The 23,855-nt window shown below is 35.5% G+C and overlaps 2 protein-coding genes across 2 annotated transcripts in view; both read left to right on the top strand.

The window, feature by feature from the left end:
• Positions 1-12,148: 12,148 nt before the first annotated feature.
• Positions 12,149-12,592, top strand: LOC144448148 (collectin-12-like). The gene has a single exon (XM_078138302.1). It carries the CDS (start codon positions 12,149-12,151, stop codon positions 12,590-12,592), a length of 444 nt encoding a protein of 147 aa, XP_077994428.1.
• Positions 12,593-14,973: 2,381 nt separating this feature from the next.
• LOC144448146 (leukotriene-B4 omega-hydroxylase 3-like) overlaps positions 14,974-23,855 on the top strand; it is a 14,668-nt gene continuing 5,786 nt past the window's right edge. Inside the window, exon 1 of the mRNA XM_078138301.1 lies at positions 14,974-15,189. Coding sequence (XP_077994427.1) covers positions 14,974-15,189 — 216 coding nt within the window. The remainder of the gene's footprint in view (positions 15,190-23,855) is intronic.

The following is a 23,855-nucleotide window of genomic DNA, read 5'->3' as shown; positions in this document are numbered from 1 at the left end:
TGTCTGTCTGTCTGTCTGTCTGTCTGTCTGTCTGTCCATGTCTGTCTGCCCCCCCCTCTTTCTCTCTCTCTCTCTCTCTCTCTCTCTCTCCCTCTCTCTCTCTCTCTGATATTATTATTATTATTATTATTATTATTATTATTATTATTATTATTATTATTAATAAACTTTATTACGGGAGAGAAAAGAACGCAAAAACGTTCATAAACATCCCATCGATAAAAACCATACATAAGAACAGCATTTTAAAACACGTAGGACTTTAAAAAGACAAACTGACAAATACACACATGAACAAAAACAGGCATTTAAAAATACAACAAATCTCTGAAAAGTTATGAATCCCCTAATAAAGGATTGTATCGGAATTGAGCACCGCTGCAATTAAACTATTATGACTGTTTCCAATACGTTCAAAAAAAGTTTTACACCAGTTTACGTCTGAGAGCCCAAAAGTGGGGATTGTGTGCTGTAAAAAACATTAGACTGGCACTGCAATCACGCGAGTAACCCATCAAAATGCGAAATGAATTGTTGTAACCGAATCTAAGGTTGTTAAGACACTTTTCATTGTACAATGACCACAGCTGTGAGCAGTACATATTCGAGCAAAAAGTTCTAAACAATGTAGCCTTAACCTCAATTGAACAGTTTGCAAATTTACAGAGTAAAATGTTGGCTTTGTTGTAAAAACATTTCATTTGGCGCTTGATTGCACTATCATCATGCATAGAGTCTGTCAAAGTTATAACATGATTGTGATCTCTGCCCTCACCGGCCTACTATAGGGTTAATGAATGAGGGTGCTCCATCGCAACGTGTTTAATACAGACTAGATATAGCAAACCTAATATGTTAAGTGATGTGATGATTCTTGTAAAAGCCAACAACACCAACAACTGTAGAACGTGTCCCAATCAAGCAGTATGTGGCTTGGCACATTAGAAAGCAGGTTGACTGTTAGGTAGAGGATGAACAACGGTGAATAGAAAGAGAGAGAAATTGATCATGGTGTGGTTAATATCTGAATGCTTTATTTCCCAAAGTAAAGTAATTAAACTCTAGTAATCACAGGAAGTGAGAGACAGCTAATATTGATATAAAGGATAAATGGTATGGAATATGAGTTTATATAAAGTATCACTGATGTAATTGGAATATTCCTGAAGTGACCGTTGAAGTTCGCGACACAATAAGTGCATGTCGCATATAGACGATTTTATAAAAATAAGTGAAATAATATTATTCAAATTGGCCATGAACTCGACATTTGGGTATGGAACTAAGGGAATATCACCTATACTAGCTGGTGTCACAAGAGAATTAGTGTCTGTGTCAGTTGTTTCTACCTTTAATACATAACTGGGATGGGGAATTCTGGGTATGGTGCCCAATTACTTCTGCTGATGTCACTAAGAGCATTAATGACTGTATCTATTGTTTTTACCTTACAATTTTGGGGAAGAGAATTCTGGTTTTGGTGCCCAATTACTTATGCTGATGTCATAAAAGCATTACTGTCTGTATCTATTGTTTCTACCTTACAGGACTGGGGTAGGGAATCCTGGGTATGGTTCTCACTTATATTACCTAATGCTGATGTCATAAGATAATTAGTGCCTGTGTCTATTGTTTCTACCTTACCGGTCAATTAGGTTGAAACAGTAGACAGGTTAAAGAGGTAGAAGTGATAGACAGAACTATAGACAGGGGCAACGATGACATCAGCATGATTAACTGCCACTTTAATTATGCTGATGTCATCATGTTGAGATTACTCCTCAGACCTAACAAAGATAATTGTACAATTATGACAAGACTGTCAACTATACATGATGTTTCGCTTGGAAACATTTGAATTTTTATTCACTAATAAAATACATTTTTGTAATCCAGTATTTTAATAGTTTAAACATAAAGGATTTGTCTCCCAATATGTCCACAGAGGGCGTGCTACAACTCATGACGGTGCTACAACCACAGATAACTAACGTTATCTGTGCTACAACCAATAATGAGCGTATCAGCGACTCGGGCACCGACAATCCACTCACAACTTAATCTAGTATACCTGGACCAGGACTAACAATACTAAAAGTAGACATGCTTGTCTATTGCGGTGAAGTAACAGGCCTTTATATCTCATTTATATCACATAAAGTAACTCGTGAATAATGAACCAAAAGGCAAAACAGGTTGTGATGAGTTGAACAAACGTACAGGTGTGATACCTAAAGTGAAATGTAGGGGGCGGTATTACTCTCGACAGTCACTGTGGTGAACGGATGAAGAAACAACCTCTGACCTCAGCTTATCATGTTATTTCTCAAAACAAAAAATGAGGCATAATGGCATAAGAATTTATTTCTACATTACTTCGGATGTCACGTTGGTAAGACAACGTTACTAAATATGCAAATTAGGTACACTTTAAGTGATTTTCAATCATGGAAACTACACTTACAAATCTCCAGTCTGGTAAATATCGAGAGTGACATGTTCGTGTACGTGTGTCTTTGAACATGGTACTGGTGAATCTGGATGATCGTACAAGGTGCAGTGATCGATTCACTTATATGATGGTTTATTCTGATAAAAAATCTTTCTATGAAAACAATTGCTTGGCTGATTAGACTAGCAATGAATTGAGTCTTGGTAAGTGAAAAAAAAGGTAATAAAAATATGGCTTTAGTCAAAAAGCGATTTTAAAAACTTCAAGATAAATAATATACATTTTGGAATCCCTTCATAACTTAAAATTAAAAAGTATACTTTGTTAAATTATGTAGAATAAAGCTATTTGAGCCTTAGCCACCATAATCATATTTTTTATACCAGTTAACTTGATACATACCTACACAGATGTAAGTCAGATACTCAACGTCACTATTTTCCATTATCAACCCTACCCTATTGGAATTGTAAAATACGTTTGATTGGAGAGAGGAGAGCGAGGGTAATTGGCAGAGCAGATGGAGAGAGAATACGTATCTTTGAGATGTGTAAATCACTCCAGTAAACAGACACAGAGAACGCGTCATCATGAAATAGTGCAACCATCTGCAGGATTTCCATTACTGTCAATCATATCAGTGAAAGTGATTAGATGCAACACAATTATATGTCAACCTTTGGTCTTCTAAATACCGATAGAGAGATTCACAACAACTTTACGAGTCATATGTATTACACAGTTCTATAGTCCGTGATAAGAAAGTTATACCAGAGAGAGAGAGAGAGAGAGAGAGAGAGAGAGAGAGAGAGAGAGAGAGAGAGAGAGAGAGAGAGAGAGAGAGAGAGAGAGAGAGAGAGAGAGAGAGAGAGGGGGGGGAAGGGGGGAGGGAGGGAGGGAGGGGAGAGGGAGGGAGAGAGAGTAGCAGAGACAAAAAAGACACAGGAACAGAGACATAGAAGGAGAAACAGAGAAGGAGACAAAATATACACAAAGACACTCTAGAGAGACAGAGGAAGGCATAGAGACAGGCACAGAAGGTAATAGAGATGGAGAGGGACTTAGGCAGAGGGAGACAAAACGAGACAGAGAAAGACAGACACAGACGACATACACAAAAAGATACATAGAGAGAGAACGAGAGAAAAAGAGAAAAAGAGGCAGGCAGGGATGGGACAGAGAGAGACATATACACAGAGAGAGATAGAGAGAAGAGTGATGGGAAGGAAAGGGGGGCTGAGAGGGACAGATAGAAAATTGGGTATAGTGTATTACTTTCTGCTGTAGTTAATTGCTTTGAAATCGTATGGTCTATATGTTACCGATCATTTCAATGTGCCGGCCTGGTTTAAAATCCATCAATAGGATTATCCATACCATCCGTACAACTAAGGAAAGTCTATTCAATACCTTCGAATCAATATTCATCATTCTGCAATTTATTATTACTATCTGTTGCATCAAATATGAAACTTTCGATGGCAATTCCGATGACAGGAGTAGAAACCACACAAACATAAGAAATTTGACCAAATGATAAATTATTTCTTAGTTGGCGGTTTATGTAAATGATATCGTCCCAACGAAATGTTGAGATGCCAATCGACAAGTGTAACATACATGCTACCCCTACATACGGGCATTAGGTTTGGGATTCCTGATGAATGGAAATGAGTCTCTGCCCTCACCAATACTTGTAGATTGAGCTATAAATTCATATTTTAGTCCGAAAATCAGGCATTTACTATTTCAGTTCGCGCAAAACTATATTAGATGCATATATAATGGTGAAATTTGTTGCAGACCTTTCATTATTTTGTGTTTGTTCAGGCAAAATATTGTTGCAATGTCTAACTCCATTGCATGACTAAATATGCCCCGAGTTCATTTCGTGTAAATATCTTTGTATATGGTCGACAATGTGTTATGATGTATAGTAAAACTAAATAAAACTGTGGAAAGAGTTTAAACCATAGAGTCGTGTCCAGTTAGGTTTTAGAGAGACAGGGAAACAAAGACAGAGAATGACAGATAGCGAGAGACAGACAGATAGACAGACAGACAGACAGACAGACAGACAGACAGACAGACAGACAGACAGACAGACAGACAGATAGACAGACAGACAGACAGACAGACAGACATGCATACATACATACATACATACATACATACATACATACATACATACATACAGACAGACAGACAGACAGACAGACAGACAGGGAGACAGTGGGAGACTCAGAGATATGAACAGGAGACATAGAGTCAGACAGTGAGATACGGAGAGAGCGAGACAGAGATACAGATATACCGAGCGATACACACACAGAGAGACAAAGAGACACACACGGATACAGAGAGGGGGGAGAGGCAGAGAGAGACATAGAGACAATTGTGTATAGAATATTTAGTTTCTGCTGATGTGTATAATCGCCTTAAATACATATGGTCTGTATCTTACCAATCATTTAACTTTTGCCGCTGTTTGTTTGCTGCTTTATAACCCAACAATAGTATTATCCGTACCATCCATACAACTAAAGAACGTCTATTCATTACATTTGGACTAATATTCGTCTTTCTGCACGTATTCATCTGTTGCATCAGATATGGAACTTTCGATGGCAATTCCGACAACAGAACAGAAATCACGCGAATATTAGAAATTAAACCAACTGGTAATTTTTTTCCTTTTGACAATTTATGCAAATTATATTAATATAGACATACCAAGCGACAAATGTGACACAAATTCTACCCCTACGTACGGGCCATAGGTTTAGGGTTCGTGATCAATATTAATGAAAATTGGGAGTCTCTACCCACACCAATACTTGTAACCTGAGAGTCATGACTACCCCTTTATAATAAGCAAAAATGTATAGGATACATTATTCGTCAGTGTTAACACAACCCCTACCAATAATTACGAAATGTTTCTTATTTCGCTGATGTTTAATGTTTTTAATTGATTTGATTTAGTTGTATTAGATTTAATTATATTTGATTTGATTGAATCAATTTGGGGTTGATTTGATTTGATCGGATTAATTATGTTGGATTAAACAGTATTTGATTGTTAAGATAGGATTGCAACTAATTTCATAAAAGGATACTGATTATTAACATTTGATTCAGTGAACAGGGTTAGTAAACTTAGAGTAGAATATCTCAAAATGAATTTTGCTAATTATACATTGATAACATATGCCAATTTCGAACAATTGAATCTCACCCCTAAAGTTCAGTTATTGGGATTATCTACATCAACCATATTGAATGAGTTATAGCCCACACACGTTTTAATGTCTCTAACGATTCAGTGACCTCTCACCTCCCTGTACACACCTCGCTTCCAATAAAGATGATGAAATTCTTCGATCAGACAATATGGACCGAAAAGTGCCAGGGGTGACTAACATTTATAGATAAATTATTCGTTTTGATCAGTTGACCTGATTCTGATGTTGACTTGATAAAATGGTCACATATATTACGGAAGACAAATTGTACGTCCTCTGACAAGTTTTCTAAAATACAGCTAACGCATGGTATTCAATTTACGTGTAACAATTACCAAATTCGTGATTTCAACACTTGGCCATAACAAGAGACTGAGGCTAGGTAAAACCTTAACAACTTTACTGATGATGAAGCAATAAAATTCATATTTTTTTCACGACAAATATAAGCCGTTTCAGATATTTGATGTATAAGTAATACTGATATTACAAGTTGGGAATGCAAATCTTTGACGTACCCTCAAGTCTGTCTCCACTCAACCTAACCAAAACGACATCCCTCTGTCATTCATATATATGTTTGTAATTGTGTGTCAATTTGCAAAATACAACTATCATAAATATCGCTGTCTCTCAAATCATGGAGAGAAAGAGAGAGAGAGAGAGAGAGAGAGAGAGAGAGAGAGAGAGAGAGAGAGAGAGAGAGAGAGAGAGAGACAGACAGACAGACAGACAGACAGACAGACAGACAGACAGACAGACAGAGACAGAGACATACAGACAGGCAGACAGAGAGAGACAGACAGACAGACAGACAGACAGACAGACAGACAGACAGACAGACAGACAGACAGACAGACAGAAGAAAGTTGGAGAGACACAAGATATCTTTTAGCATTGTAAACCAATATCCTGTATAGAAACAGAGAACGAATCACCATGAAATATAAAAACCATCTGCTTTCAGGCGTACCAGTACTGATAATGGAATAGGTGAAATATTTCTAAAGGAAAATAGGCACATTAAAGGAGATTAGATGCAACACATTGTATATCAACATCTGGTCTTCTAAGTAATGGTAGAGAAAAAGTTGTGGTAAACATCCTATGAATATTAATAACTATATTCATCAACAATATCTGTAAGTAGGCTATCATTCAATGTTCAAACAATTTATCATATACATTGGTGATAACAATGGACATATGTCGTATACAATCTGTTGATATAGCTTTGCATATTCGATTTCTAACGAGTCATTTGTATCATTGGGTTTATTTCGTAATTAGGCAATATTTCATGAAGAAATCTCAGATTTCATGTGATGTGGTGTAGATATTGGTGATATCGAAGTTCACTTGTCCAATCAAATGCGTTGCTATAGCTTTGGGTTTTAAAGAGTCATTTGCATGATTAACGATATTTACAATATAAGCTTCAAATTTCATATGACTAGGTACATACATCAACCATGACAGAGCACATTATGTATATGAGCATAATTGTATAATTAATGTTCGCGATGTTGTTTTTTGTTGTAAGTTTGAAAACTTCAATTTCGTACGGTTTGGTATATATACATGGATGATAGCAAAGTGCACGTGTCACATAGTTTGTTTGTGTGTTTCCAATAACTCGACCGACCCTAAATTAAGCCGCCGATCATAAACATTTTATAAGCATTTAAAACAAAAAGGTGAGGAATTCTTTGTCTTCCTGATCTTCATATTCACGTTTGTGTTCTTTCCCCAGTGATACCTGTATTCCGACCGACATTTTGTTTGGTTTGGGGTCAAAGCCATTACTCAATGTTATTACAGTGATACTCACTGCGATCTCCGTGGTGGTGAAATACGGAAATATGGTACACCTTATACGAGGTGAATACACGTTCACGATTTTTTTGACAAGTACCATTGAAGACTTGCATCACCGTGTGCGCACACTCTGAAGTGTAATGCTGGAAAGATTTATGTGAAAGCGAGGTGTGTACAGGGAGGGGGAGTTCATGTTTTTCTATGTGTACGAAATAACACACTCAGACTCTTATAATTTGTGAAATTCACTTTTTGGATGAATATATGTAAAAATAACAAAGTGATGCGTGAGGTCAAGTTTACGTACTTGTGGGGTGTTGAGCTCGTGCTAGTTGTGTTTTTGCTGCTGCACTTTCACTGAGCACTATGTTACGCTCGTGAGATAAGAGCTGCAGAAAACACCACTAATACCCCGAATGCGCAAATCTTGCACCACGCGTAAATTGGTTTTGTATTATCCATAAGCTTACTTGCCTTTCAATTTTACCTGAAGGGGAGTTTTCAACAGAAAATTATATAATTAACATATGATTTTATCTCAGATTCCAACTCCACACTTTTAAAACGCACACTATTTTAAATTAAAAACTATCCTATAAAAACTGTGATAAAATCATAGCTACAATTTTAATGAGAATAAAATCAGACTAAAAAAAGACAAATGTCGCTTATTGAAAACTTTAATGATGATTATCAACATTCTCTCCTCTTTCACTTTACCCCTAAGGCCCCTATCATACATGTATGTTAAATAAAAAAATAAGGAATGGCTTTACTAAATCTGAAATCGTTGTGTCGTTCCTAACCACTTCAAATTCATTGTAATTGTATTTTATATTATATACATATATATAAACTTGTCAGCTGACGCTTAATTTGTGTTACAACATATTTCTGGCCATTTCCTGAAAACAATGTAAATATCATCTGATCAGGTCACACAGTGAAACTGAGGAATAACTTATCTGTAAAACTTAAAAGAGGTATTCCTCCTTGGATCATTTCAGTCATCCCTTTCTGATCAGAGTGTTTCATCATTTGTATTGAACGCAATGTGTGTCTGTGTGTGATGGTGGTGGTGGTGGTGGTGGTGGTGGTGGTGGTGGTGATTGAATCTTTAGGAACACGTAAGCAGTTTGTGGGTTGTGATTCACTCAATATGGTTGATGTAGATAATCAGAATAACTGAATTGTGGGAGTAAGATTCAATAGTTTGGTATTTATGTATTTTCGATCTATAAATTGCTAAAGTTTTCATAACCTATTCACTTAGTCAAATGTTAATAATCTGAACCCTCTTAGTCTTCAAGTCCTACATAATCCAACGTAATTAATTACATCCGATCAGATGAAATAAAACCCGAATTGATCCGACCCGATCCGATCCAAAACCAATCAATTCAAAATATTCACTTAAGAAACCTCTCATAATTAATGGTACGAGTTGTACAAAAACTGAAAAGTAAAACAGACGATGATTTATTGTGAGGCGGTAGTTACATTATTTAAGGATGTGATGTGCCTTTCCCACCAACTATGGCTTGAAGCTGTGTGATGAGACGTATTTTTGCAATATGACGTATTTTTCTAAATGTTGTTGGGATTGTCGTTGGAGATGGCCGGGATGAGGGGGTTGTGATATATATGGGTGCGTTGGATTAAAAGTGAAAACATACATCAATCTATAGGAGATATTTACGTCTGTACTTTACAGTAGCATACCTGTCAATCACAGACGTACTGTTGGGTGGCGATCCTATTGACGATTTACCCCAAATACCAAAACCCGTGGGTAGGGGTAGGATTTGTATAACACTTGTCGCTCAGGATGTCGACATCCAGTTGGAAATATATAATTTACATAAACCGTAAACAGGGAAAAAACGAGCCATTGGTCTGACTCTTAATGTTGCGTGGGTTCTCATCACTTTGTCGTCGAAAGTTCCATATCTGAAGCGATAGATTATAATGAATACGTGGAGAATGATGGATATTGATTCGAAGATATTGAATAGACTTTCTTTAGTTGTACGGATGGTATGGATAATACTATTGATGGATTTTAAAGAGTAAACGAACAGCGGCAAAAGTCAAACGAATGGTAAGATACAGACCATATGTATTTATGGCGAATGTACACATCAGCAGAAAATGAATAGTCTACAAACAAAAGAGAGATAAAAACGGGGTTGTTACTCCAATCTGAGGTAAGGTTTCTGTACTATACTAGAAGAAAATAACTTTCTATGTGAATTACTTTGATATGAAACGTCTTATGAATCCAGGATTAGCATCCCCTGGTTGATAATGTCAATATATGTGGCATCTCTCCACCAAATTCTACAACTGATGCAGACTTTCTCTTCGAAGATTAACCGAGTATACACCGTGGTAAGTACAATACAACTTTATGTACATTTCCTAACGTTGGAAACAATGTTGTTTTACAACTCCTGAACCACGACCTGTACTTCTATGGGTTTTGATTCTGTGGCTGAACGTTTGCAAAATTTGCTTCAGTCAGTATTAATTAGTTGGTTGGTTAATTCATAATCGTGTGGTTATACCAACTTACAAACGTAATACGAATAATACGAACAACCTTTTTCCCTTGTGAATTTTTCCCTACAAAGTTCTCTATACGAAATGAAACCTGTTACCGAACACATTAGCATTGAACACATCTGCTTCATACTTAAACGTGCTAAACAACGAACCAACTTGAATTATATTTCTGATCTTCGTTTTTAATCCTTCGCTATCGAAAATATAATTATCGTATATAAAATATATTTATATTTTATTAAAAAAAGAAATGAAACTGGTTTCAATCAATCAATCAATCAATCAATCAATCAATCAGTCAGTCAGTCAGTCAGTCAGTCAGTCAGTCAGTCAGTCAGTCAGTCAGCCAGCCAGCCAGCCAGCCAGCCAGTCAGTCATGAGTCAATCAATCAATCAATCAATCAATCAATCAATCAATCAATCAATCAATCAATCAATCAATCAATCAATCAATCAGTGGTAAACAAATAAGTCACAATCCAGGCTGGAGGCTTGGCGATGTCAAGTGGCAAAGAGTTCCATAGTTTGGGGCGACATATGATAGTAAACGACCTCCATAGATTCTCCATAGGTGACTTGTATGTAAAATGTTGTTGTAAGCAGATTCTTCTTTGTAGAACGTAGAGTGTGAGTCGGTGTGTATGATTAGAGAAGGTGTACACTAATGTACTCTGGAGTTAAGCCGTGCAAAGCTTTGTATGTTAACAGTAATCAAACCTGAAATGATCTTGTGACCAATGCAGGTTGACAAGAACTGGAGAAATGTTTTCAAATTTCTCATAATTATAATAATGCAGTAATGCGTTTTAAAAGACGGACTGACTTTAATTGAATACAGTATGTATGCATGTATGTATGTATGTATGTATGTATGTATGTATGTATGTATGTATGTGCATGCTACGATTCCATGAAGGACTACCATAGCGACCGATTCCTGGATTATAAAAAATTATATTGTTGTTTTTCCACCTTAAGATCACAAAGACGACAACCATGGATTTGAAAATTGTCTTTGTTATCGTTTGCGTTTTGGGAGTAGCAGATAGTTATGTGGTAAGTAAGAATGTTTGAACACTATTGTAATTGTACGACGTAGAATAGGATAATACAAACAGTATGTCATCAGCAAGTAGATTTTCCAAAACTTTTCCAGTATTGTTTAAAACCAGATTTCCCGTACGTGCGTACATGCGCACGTGCGTGCGTGCGTGCGTGCGTGCGTGCGTGCGTGCGTGCGTGCGCGCGCGTGCGTGCGTGTCTGTCTGTCTGTCTGTCTGTCTGTCTGTCTGTCTGTCTGTCTGTCTGTCTGTATGTATGTATGTATGTATGTATGTATGTATGTATGTATGTATGTATGTCTAATTACTCATACAATTCACTGTATTCTTTTTTCTTTTCCCTGTAATTCAGAGCAACGCCGGTTAGTGTGAAAATATTATATACCATGCTATGCTCTCAACATTCATTTCGTTATTGTCTGCATAACAAACACAGAAAATTGTCTTTTTGGTTCACCAGCTGCCTAGTATTCTCATTTACTACTGTTGCATCAGTTATCTAGAATTCTTTGCAATGCATGTAATCACAATCCATCTTTCATGTAGTGGGTCTTTTAGTGTGTATGACCAATCGATTGTATTTAATCTATTGACATTTGATGCTATTTTATATTCTCATCTCTTATTCATTGACTATAGTGCTTACCTCTTTGGGTTTTCTATGACTGAAACTTCAATTTAAAATTACCCACATTTATAAAGCTATCCTCACTACAGAACAACTTGATTTTGATTTTATTCCAGACCTTTGCTTATCTCAGTCATGTGTGGGAAATACCGTGTTATAATTTTCCCTGTGTTTCTTTCGCATGTCTTCTAATTTGCTAGAATCACCTCACCTCACATGTTCATGAGAAATTTAGACTAGTTCCCATATGTCTTTATTTTCCTATTTCCCCTATGAATGACTCATTTTTACCTATAGTACCTAAAATTAATTGGTGTGGTATTTCAAGTCTAATAACTTCATTTCAAGATAATGTATGGATGTTGGTCAACACATAAACATGTCGTGTTTCATTATTTTTCTCTCCGACTCCTTTGTAGGTATGTGCAAGATCGACTTTGGTTGTAACTGCATAGTATACGAGTTTTTCTGCCAGCAGCACCATGGTGAATTTCAAGCTGACGCCAAAGCCACTTGTGAAAAACTTGGAAAAGACATGTTATTTGGAGGCTCTCTCGCAATAGTGGATAATGAACAGACGAGCAACGCACTTTTCAATTTCATCGACGACGGACAGTTGTATGATGATTGGTGCATCCAGAAAAAAGGTTTCTGGATTGGGCTGAAAGACTATGGACCATATGAGCCCAAGGATGCTCCCCCACAGCACAACTTTCTATGGTCTAACGGGTATTGTTTAGATTTCGAAGACTGGGCAGCAGGTGAACCAAACGATAATCGCAAGAAAAATAACAATGGACAAAATTGTGTTCAATTGTGGTAAGTTTGATAACATTCATATATATATATATATATATATATATATATATATATATATATATATATATATATATATATATATATATATATATATATATATATATATATATATTATACTGTAAATGGATATAAGCAGGGAACGGGCATGTTTCTGGTTTTACTTGAACGTGCCGACATATTTATTGTTCAAGATGCCTTCTTTGTTTGCATATTTCACTTATGTTAGAATATGGAATATTTTCATTGCAGCTGCTGTTTTTTTCTTTATTGATGAATATAATGTGAATGTCTAATGATAATTGCAATGTCTATTTGTCACTCCTCATAAGTGTCGAAATATCTCTATAATTTAATGTAAAATGAACATTTACCATTACATTTTAGTCAGTGGTATAAAATTACTTTTACTATCATGTTGTAAAACGGAATGGGAATGACGTGAGGCTGAAAGAGTGTGTTTGAATTAATGGTGTTTATACTTTTACATGTGCTTACTGTCATGTCTAGTTTATTTACACACTTACCACACGAGTGCTAGAATAGAGAACACTTTTAGGATGGTTTTGACATTTAGAATTTAATCGTAGGCTTTATTGTCTTTAGTTATATCTGTTTCAATATAGATGAAATTTAGTCCCATAAGTGACGTCTTATTGTAATTTGTCAACAGGTATCGGTCTTCCAACCCAGCTAAGTGGGGGAGGTGGGATGATGAGTACTGCGCCTTCAGAGAAAAGGGTTACATCTGTCAATACATACGTAAGCTTTATTAACATTTCTATCTTTCGAAATCATGTTTGTTATGTCCATTTACGACAGAAATACTAACTCATTAGCCATTCAAATGATTCTAAGTTGCTATCTCTCAAAACGATATTCGACACATATTAAATATTGCGGAATTGTAAAATGAGACGAATATCACTAGTGTTAAAAATCAATATCAGCTGATATGTGTGTTATCTTTTCAGCTAATGTTCAGCCACAATTTAACGTTTAGTATCCTTGTCCATTTAAATCCACTGGCAATTATCTTATGAATCAATACATTTGTTTTGACTTTCAGAAATACATGGAAATATTTAAATAAAACAGATAAATGATTCTCTTTTACCTGAGATTTAAACTCCAAGCTGTCTCTAGTATTATATATCCAACGCCATTAATTGATATATATATATATATATATATATATATATATATATATATATATATATATATATATATATATATATATATATATATATGGCTTTGTGGTATTATTATTTCCTTATCATTATGTTTACAGTTCCGGAGTGTCTTGACGAGTTTTGGGACCATGAATCTGGACTGAGTATTGGCGGTATACTTGACTGCGACATAACTAATCGCAACTAAAACCTGACGTCTATACCCTGCAACCATCAAATGAAGACTGCTGTCTTATCTTTCCCTCTTAATCTACAAAAGTGTATTGATGTAGCACCTATCTATGGAATTCAAACTTCTGTTTCTGTTAGTATTCCTGAAATAAAATAGAAAAATAAGAATATATTATTATGTTTTATAGTTTATAGTGATTTATACATAGTGTGAATGCAATAATCGCCAAGTGGATGGATGGATGGATGGATGGATGCATGGATGCAAATATTTAACTTTTTTTGAATGATTGCAACAATTGAAGGCTTCTACAGTATGTGTTTTCTACAGTTTTGTACAGTTACTTGGTTTTTTCGTTTTGTGGAGGAAATAATTATATCATTCGCTTTGCTGATAAAACTTTATATTAAGTTGATGGTCACTAGAAGGTCAATTAGGAAGATATCTATCTCGCATTTGTCACGATGTGTGTGTGTGTGTGTCTGTCTTTTTCTCTGGCTCTCTGGATCTGTCTGTCTGTCTGCCTTTCTCTGTCTCTGTCTGTCTGTCTGTCTGTCTGTCTGTCTGTCTGTCTGTCTGTCTGTCTCTCTCTCTCTCTCTCTCTCTCTCTCTCTCTCTCTCTCTCTCTCTCTCTCTCTCTCTCTCTCGTTCTCTCTCGGTCGGTCGGTCGGTTAAGGCAGTTGTAAAGACTCACTAGACAAGGACCACAACGGAGCAGTCTTTGATAAGAATGTCACTCCTATTTCGATAGATAGGAGAAAGTGGAAACTGGCGATCCATTGATTGACTACTCAAGCAATTTTACAAGAGGACTAGTATTGTCATTAAAGGTCAAAAAAGGTCATATTATATAGAAACGTCATTGTAACATGACTGTCCAATTGCAAAGTGACCTTTGAACCTTTGAAAAGTTCGATTCCCTGCGGCAACGGAAGAAATTAAAACCAGTGTATTAGGTATTAGGTACAAGGCGTCAGATGTACATCCCGTTGTATGATACCGAAGGGTGGAAGAGTTGACAATATGTCTACATTTCTCAGTTCGGTTGGCCATTCTTTGTCTGTACAGTTGAACACTTTGTTCACCTACCAATTCATATTCCTAGCCCTACTGACCACATTACTTCTACGAATACTATACTTGATTTACCAGTTATTCCAATCACGGTGGCAAGGAGAGAGAGAACTATCAGCTATTCCAAGTCCACAAAGACATTGGCTGTACGGCCATCTACACTTGGTGAGTAAGTTAACGTAGCATGGCCGTTTTTGGTAATTCGGAGATTTCTATTTAGCTCCAATCTCATATCAATTGCGGTAAGTTTATATAATTGACATTGTTCATATTACAAAAAACTGTGTACTATATTTAAACAGAAAATCGTGTTTCCAGCTAAATAAAAACACCTGCAGCTACTCTTCATTTGCTCACAAGCACACGTCGTATACGTTCATATAATATCATATACACGTACACTTGCATACAAAACACAACTCAGTATATAAACCTATGCTATTACCTCATGGGGTGAGATCACCACCAAATTAGAAATCAATTACATATGATTTTGTTTTATTTTATCATGTAATCCCTATTATATCAATTTAACATTATTTAGTCGTTATGTCAACAGTAATTCAATAATATTATCATCATTTGATCATTAACTGACGGTTTTATCCTTATTGTGTGGTTATTAAATCAATATGTTACTTTATGGTATTTGACGATGTTATCATTATTTGATCATTAACTGACTTTTATTATTATTTTGGATAAATCACGAAAAACACACTTTGATTCCCATGCAAAATTAAATCATGCAATATAATCATCTCAGTATCATGTATATTTCTTTCAATCTGCAAACATAGTTAAAGAGAGAGAGAGAGAGAGAGAGAGAGAGAGAGAGAGAGAGAGAGAGAGAGAGAGAGAGAGAGAGAGAGAGAGAGAGAGAGAGAGAGAGAGAGAGAGAGAGAGAGAGAGAGAGAGGTGAGTGGGTGGTATGGCGGTATGGAGAAACGTTGGAGAGGCACAAGATATTTTTTTGCATTGGAAATCAAAACTGTGTATAGACATAGAGAACGGATCACGGTGAAATACAAAAACCATCTGCTTTCAGGTTTTAGTACTGATAATGGAATAGCTGAAATATTTCGAAAGGAAAATAGGCACATTAAAGGAGTTAGATGCAACACATTGTATATCAACATCTGGTCTTCTAAGTAATTGTTGAGAAATCCACTGCGACTCAAAAGCCATTCCATCAATTCTAATAACAAATGGGAGTGTGAAAAAGTTGTGGTAAACATCCTATGAATATTAATAACCATATTCATCAACAATATCTGTAATTAGGCTATCATTCAATGTTCATACAATTATCATATACATTGGTGATAACAATGGACATATGTCGTATACAATAGCTTTGCATATTCGATTACTAATGAGTTATTTGTATCATTGGGTTTATTTCGTAATTAGGCCATATTTCATGAAGGAAGCTCAGATTTCATGTGATGTGGTGTATATACTGGTAATATCACTTGTCCTATCACATGTGTTGATAGCTTTATAGAATCATTTGCATAATTAACGATATTTACAATGTAATCATCAAAAATCATTTGTTATTGACTGCGTACATACATCGGTTATAACAGAGCGCATGTGTACATAAACATTATTTGCGTAATTACTGTCCACGTTGTGCTTTTTTGTAGTCAGGCCCTAATTAGACATTCCTCTTACATGAAAACATGAACATTATTTGCGTAAATAACGTCTTTTTTGTATTTTGGGCAATACTTCTGGAATGCAAATTTCAAAGCTGGTATATGAATGGATGATAGCAAAGTACACGTGTCACATAGTTTCTTGCTGTAATTGTTAACGTTAATGAGCCATTGGTTACATGAATTACATTGGTAATTTGGTACTATGTTAAGAATATACGATTCAAAGTGGTTTAAGTTGGTATATATGTTGGCTTCAAGAAAGAGTATGTGCCCTGTGTTACCTGTTGACGTAGTTTTAATTCTAACAAGTCATTTACATGGTGACGATATTTGCCAGTTAAGGGATACATTCGATATGGCATTGCCGAATTTTGCATTTAGACAATGTGTGTAGGAACGACAATGAAAATACATTATTGGCCATTCCGTATACGGATGGCTTTCAGTTTACATTTGGTGAATTTTGACACCATTGTATTGTTTGTTTTTCACTTCGTTATAAGCTCTGGAATTTTGGGGCTTAAACCAAAATGAATAGGCTGTCCATTTAGATAGCAGTTTGACAGCTTTGTATGTGAGTATTAATTGTGTAGCTTTGAATGTAAAATTATGCAAGATTCCATACATATGTATATAGTAACTAGAATGTATATGTCCTTAAAAAAATGCAAAGTGTGTGAACAGAACATCGATATCTTTAGTTGTACGGCTATCACATTATGATATTTACGTGTCTGCTTTATAGGAGCATGCCTCTCAAGCTACGACGTAACTTGTATGGTGGCAATCCTATTGACGATTTAGCCCAAAAACCAATCCCATAGGTTGAAGTAGGATTTATGTTGTATTGCTCAGGATGTCGACATCCAGTTGGAAAGATATAATTTACATAGACTGTAAACAGGGCAAAAACGAGCCATTGGTCTGACTCCTAATGTTGTGAGGGTTCTCACCCCTTTGTCGGAATTACAATCGAAAGTTCCATATCTGATGCAATAGATTTTAAAGAATACGTGAAAAATGATGAATATTTATCCCAAGGCATTGAATAGACTTTCTTTAGTTGTACGGATGGTACGGATTATCGTATTGATGAATTGTAAGAAGTGAACAATCAACGGCAAAGTCAAATGATTGGTAAGATACATACCATATGGACTTACGGCGATTAACCACATCAGCTGAAAATGAATAGTCTGCAAACAAAAGAGAAATAAAAACAGGGGTGTTACACTAATCTGAGGTAAAGGTCCGTACCATACTAGAAGAAAATAACTTTCTATGGGATTTACTTTAATATGAAACGTCTTATAAATCCAAGATTAGCACCCCCTGGTAGATATTGTCAATATATGTGGCATCTCTCCACCAAATTCTACAACCGATGCAGACTTTCTCCACGAAGATTAACCGAATCTACAACGCGGTAAGTACACAACTTTATGTACATTTACTGATTTTGGAACTGTTTTTTTTTTTTTTTTTTTTTTACAAATCCTGACCCGTACTTCCATGTGTTTTTAATTCTGTGGCTGAACGTTTGAATAAAAATTCGCTTCAGTGTCAACTAGTTGCTTGGTTAATTCACAATCGTGTGATTATACTTCCAAACGTAGCTAATACGAACACCGTTTTTCCTCGTGCATTTATCCCTACAAACGTCTCCACATGCGAAATGAAACCAACTTGAATTGTTTCTGATGTTCCGTTTTAAATTATTCGCTATCAAAAATGTAGCAGTGGTACATTCTGTCTTGAGCCAACAAATTGATGTCACCAAATATTAACGTAGCCTGTTCAAAAATAGCGTACCTTCGAACCTAAAACACTATTTCTTTTGTGTTGTTTATCCTGAAACATTATAACACAATGTTTGCATTCGTCGTTGGAAGTTCGGGAACGCTGTTCAAGTAAACGATAAAAATATCTGTATAAACATTATGTTACTACAAACACAAATGGACTGGTTTCATAAGATTGACGACAAGTTCGAGTAAAGTATGTATGTATGTATGTATGTATGTATGTATGTATGTATGTGTGTGTGTGTGTATGTATGTATGTATGTATGTGTGTGTATGTATGTATGTATGTATGTATGTATGTATGTATGTATGTATGTGTGTGTGTGTGTGTGTGTATGTATGTATGTATGTATGTATGTATGTATGTATGTATGGATGTATGTATGGATGTATGTATGTATGGATGTATGTATGGATGTATGTATGTATGTATGTATGTATGGATGTATGTATGGATGGATGGATGTGTGTGTGTGTGTGTGTGTGTGTGTGTGTATGTATGTATGTATGTATGTATGTATGTATGTATGGATGTATGTATGTATGTATGTATGTATGGATGTATGTATGGATGTATGTATGTATGTATGTATGTATGGATGTATGTATGGATGGATGGATGTGTGTGTGTGTGTGTGTGTGTATGTGTGTGTGTGTATGTATGTATGTATGTATGTATGTATGTATGTATGTATGTATGTATGTAAGATTGACTGACTTTAATTCGACAAGTTTGAGTAAAGTATGTATATGTATGTATATTTTTTTCATCGATTCATAATGATGAAGGACTACCATAGCCACCGATTCCCGGATTTAACCAATTGCATTGCTTTTTTCCTCCTAAAGATCACCAATTATGGATTTGAAAATTATCTTTGTTTTCATTTGCGGTTTGGGAGTAGCAGCTGGTGAGGGTAACAACTATCCGGTATGTTTGAATGTTTCATCATCATTGCAGTTGTACGATGTATATCTAGAATAACACAAATAACTTGTTTTCAGCAAGTAGTTTTTCCCCAAAAAATGTTTCCAGTATTTTTAAACCAGACCAGATGTATGTATGTATGTATGTATGTATGTATGTATGTATGTATGTATGTATGTATGTATGTATGTTATAGTATGTATGTACATGTATGTATGTATGTATGTATGTATGTATGTATGTATGTAAGTATGTATGTCTAAATACTCACACAAGTCAATATATTCTTTTTTTCTTTTCCCTGTCATTCAGTACAACAACGGTTAGTGTCTAAATATTATATACAATGCTATATACAATGTTATATACAATGCTATGCTATCAACATTTACTACTATTGCATCAATTATCTAGAATTCCCTGCAATGCATGTAATCACAATCCATTTTTCAGGTAGTGGGTCTTTGAGTGTGTATGGTCAATCGATTGTATTTAATTTATTGACATTTGGTATTATATTTTCTTATCTATTACTTAGTGAATGTAGTGCTTGCCACTTTTGGGCTTCTGTGTTTGAAATTTCACTTTTTAAAATAGAATCATCCGAATTCTATAAAGCCATCCCCTCTCTACAGAACTACTGAATTTTGTCTTTGTTTGTTTGTTAATCTCAGCCCTGTGTGTTAAGACGGTTTTATAAGTTCACCTGTATTTTTCACATGTGTACTAATTTGCTCGAATCGCCTCACATGTTCATGATAAATTTAAACTAGCTTCCATATGTCTTTATTTTCCCATTATTTACTATCTATTAATTGGTATTCATTATTATATCGTTATTTTTCCCATTTTCCCTATGAATGGCTCATATTTAATTGACCTACATGTTGTAGATTCAATTTAGCAAAACAAATCAAATTTGATACAAACTAATATATTTGGTGTGGTATTTCAGGTCAAATAACTACTTTTAAAGACTCGGAATGTGTGGATGCCATAGATCTACATGTTGTGTTTGATTATTTTCTCTCTGAATCCCTTGTAGGTATGTGCAAGCTCGACTTTGGTTGTAATTGCATAGTATACGAGATTTTCTGCCAACAGCCGGATGGTGAATTTCAAGCTGACGCCAAAGCTCGTTGTGAACAACTTGGAGAAAACATGTTATTTGGAGGCTCTCTCGCAATAGTGGATAATGCAATGACGAGCGCCGCACTTTACGATTTAGTCGCCCTCCACAACTTGCATGAGGATTGGTGCATCCAGAAAAAAGGTTTCTGGATTGGGCTGAAAGACTATGGACCATATGAGAACAAGGATGACCCCCCACAGCACAACTTTCTATGGTGTAACGGATATTGTTTAGGCAATTTCGAAGACTGGGCAGCTGGTGAACCAAACGATAATCGCAAGAAAAATGAAAACGGACAAAATTGTGTTCAATTGTGGTAAGTTTGATCGTATTCAATATACATATTTTGGCTATGCTGGAAATTGGAATTTGAACATTAGCAGCGAACGAGTATGTTTCCTTTTTCATATAAACGTGCCGACAGTTTGTTCTAGATGCCTTGTTTGCTTGCTTAGTTCATTTGCTTGTGTTAGAATTTGGAATAGTTTCTGAGGATTTTCGTCAGTGGTATAAAATTACTTTTACTATCATGTTAAAGGAAATGGGAATGAAATGAGGCTAAAAGAGTGTTTTTTTATTGATGGTGTTTATACTTTTACATGTGCTTACTGTCATATTATCGTTTAAGATGTCTTGTTTATTTACATATTTACCACACGAGTGCTAGAATAGAGAACATTTTTAGGATGGTTTTGAGATTTAGAATTTAATCATAGGCTTTAGTGCCTTTACTTATATCTGTTTCAATATTAATGAAAATTAGGTTTTAGTCTCTGAAGTGACGTCATATTGTTATTTGTCAACAGGTATCGGTCTACCAACCCAGCTAAGTGGGGGAAGTGGGATGACGAATACTGTGCCTTCAGAGAAAAGGGTTTCGTCTGTCAATACATACGTAAGCTTTAATAACATGTTTATATTTCACAATCATGTTTATTGTGTCTCTTGAAGACAGAAATACCCACACATTAGGCATTCAAATTATTCTAAGATGTTATCTCTCAAAACGATATTCGAGACACTTTTTGAAATATTGCGGAATTGATGAATATCATTAGTGTTAAAATCAAAATCAACAGATATGCAGAACAACCTGTTATCTTTTCAGCTAAATGTTCAGGCACAATTTAACGTTTAGTATCCTTGTCAATTTGGATCCACTGGCAATTATCTTATGAATCAATACATTTGTTTTGACTTTCAGAAATACATGGAAATATTTAAAACACTGATAAATCATTCTCTTTTACCTGAGATTTAAAACTCCAAGCTGTCTCTAGTATTATATATCCAACGCCATTAATTGATACATGTATTTGACTCTATGGTAATATTATTTCTTTATCATTATGTTCACAGTTCCGGAATGTGACGAATCCTTTTGGGACCATGTTGATGTAGATGATTTTAACAGTATACATGACTGCTATTAAAGTAAGCTAGAGGCAAATAAGACATGACGTCTATACTCTGCAACCATCAAATAAAGACTGTTATTTTATCTTTTTATCTTAATCTACAAAAGGGTATTGATGTAGCACCTATCTATGGAATTCAATCTTCTGACTTTGTAGGAGTTAGTATTCCTGAAATAAATTAGAAAAAATAAGACTATGTTATTGTTTTATAGTTTTGATTTATACATAGTGTGAACGCAATAATTGACGTTAGAATCTTGGATGGATGGATGGATGGATGGATGCATTGATGCATGGATGGATGGATGGATGGATGGATGGATGGATGGATGCATGAATGCAAATGTTTAACTCTATTTTGTACGATTGCAACAACAACAGTTACTTGTTTTTGTTTGTGTCGTGGAGGAAACAATTATATCATTCGCTTTGCCGATAAAGATTTATATTAAGTTGATGGTCACTTGGAGGTCAGATAGGAAGATATCTATCCTCGTATTTATCATTATGTGTCTGTCTATCTTTCTCTGTCTGTCTGTCTGTCTGTCTGTCTGTCTGTCTGTCTGTCTGTCTGTCTGTCTGTCTGTCTGTCTGTCTATCTTTCTCTGTCTGTCTCTCTCTCTAGATATGTCTGTCTCTCTCTCTCCCTCTCCCCCCTCCCCCCCCTCTCTCTCTCTCTCTCTCTCTCTCTCTCTCTCTCTCTCTCTCTCTCTCTCTCTCTCTCTCTCTCTCTCTCTCTCTCTCTCTCTCTCTCTGTCGGTTACGCTAGTTGTAAAGACTGACCACAAGGGAGCAGTCTTTGATAAGATGTAACTGCTATTTCGATAAACAGGAGAAAGTCGAAACAGTCGAACCATTGCTTGACTAGTCAAGCAATTTTACAAGACGACTAGTATTGCCATAAGATCAAAAAGGTCATATCATATAGAAACGTCATTGTAACATGGTATGCCAATTGCAAAGTGAACTTTGAACCTTTGAAAAGTTCGATTCCCTGCGGCAACGCAAGAGATCAAAAACCAGTGTAAGGTATTAGGTACAAAGTGCGTCAGATGTACATCTCATTGTATGATACCAAAGGGTGGAAGAGTTGACAACATGTCTACATTTCTCAGTTCGGTTGGTCATTCTTTGCCTGTACAGTTGAACACTTTGTTCAGCTACCAATTCATATTCCTAGCCCTACTGACCACATTACTTCTACGAATACTATACTTGATTCACCAGTTATTCCAATCACGGTGGCAAGGAGAGAGAGAACTATCAGCTATTCCAAGTCCACAAAGACATTGGCTGTACGGCCATCTACACTTGGTGAGTAAGCTAACGTAATATGGCCCTCTTTTGGTAGTTCGGTTCTATTTATTTTCTATTTCTTATCCCTTGCGGGTAAGTTTATATAATTGACATTGTTCATATTACAAAAAATGTATACTATATTTAAACAGAAAATCGTGTTTCCAGCTAAATAAAAACACCTACAGCTACTCTTCATTTGCTCACAAGCACACGTCGTATACGTTCATATAATATCACACGTACACTTGCATACATAACACAGCTCAGTATATAAACCTATGCTATTACCTATGGGGTGAGGTCACCACCAAATTAGAAATCATTTACATATGATTTTGTTTTATTTTACCATGTAATCCCTATTATATCAATTTTACCATTATTTAGTCGTTATTTCAACAGTAATTCATAATATTATCATTATTTTATCATTAACAGACGGTTTATCTTTATTGTGTGGTTATTTAATCAATATTTTACTTTATGGTATTTGACGATGTTATCATTATTTGATCATTAACTGACTGTTTTATTATTATTTTGGATTTACTCGTCTAGCGACTCATAGTGACAAAGTCTCCT

Source organism: Glandiceps talaboti, chromosome 17 (assembly GCF_964340395.1).
Source record: "Glandiceps talaboti chromosome 17, keGlaTala1.1, whole genome shotgun sequence".
Classification (NCBI taxonomy): domain Eukaryota; kingdom Metazoa; phylum Hemichordata; class Enteropneusta; family Spengelidae; genus Glandiceps; species Glandiceps talaboti.
Note: the sequence above shows the minus strand (reverse complement) of the source record. Positions and strands in the feature narration are given on the sequence as shown.

Excerpts from the sequence above, each read along its gene's own strand:
- LOC144448148 (XM_078138302.1), top strand. The coding sequence starts at position 12,149 with ATGTCGTGTTTCATTATTTTTCTCTCCGACTCCTTTGTAGGTATGTGC.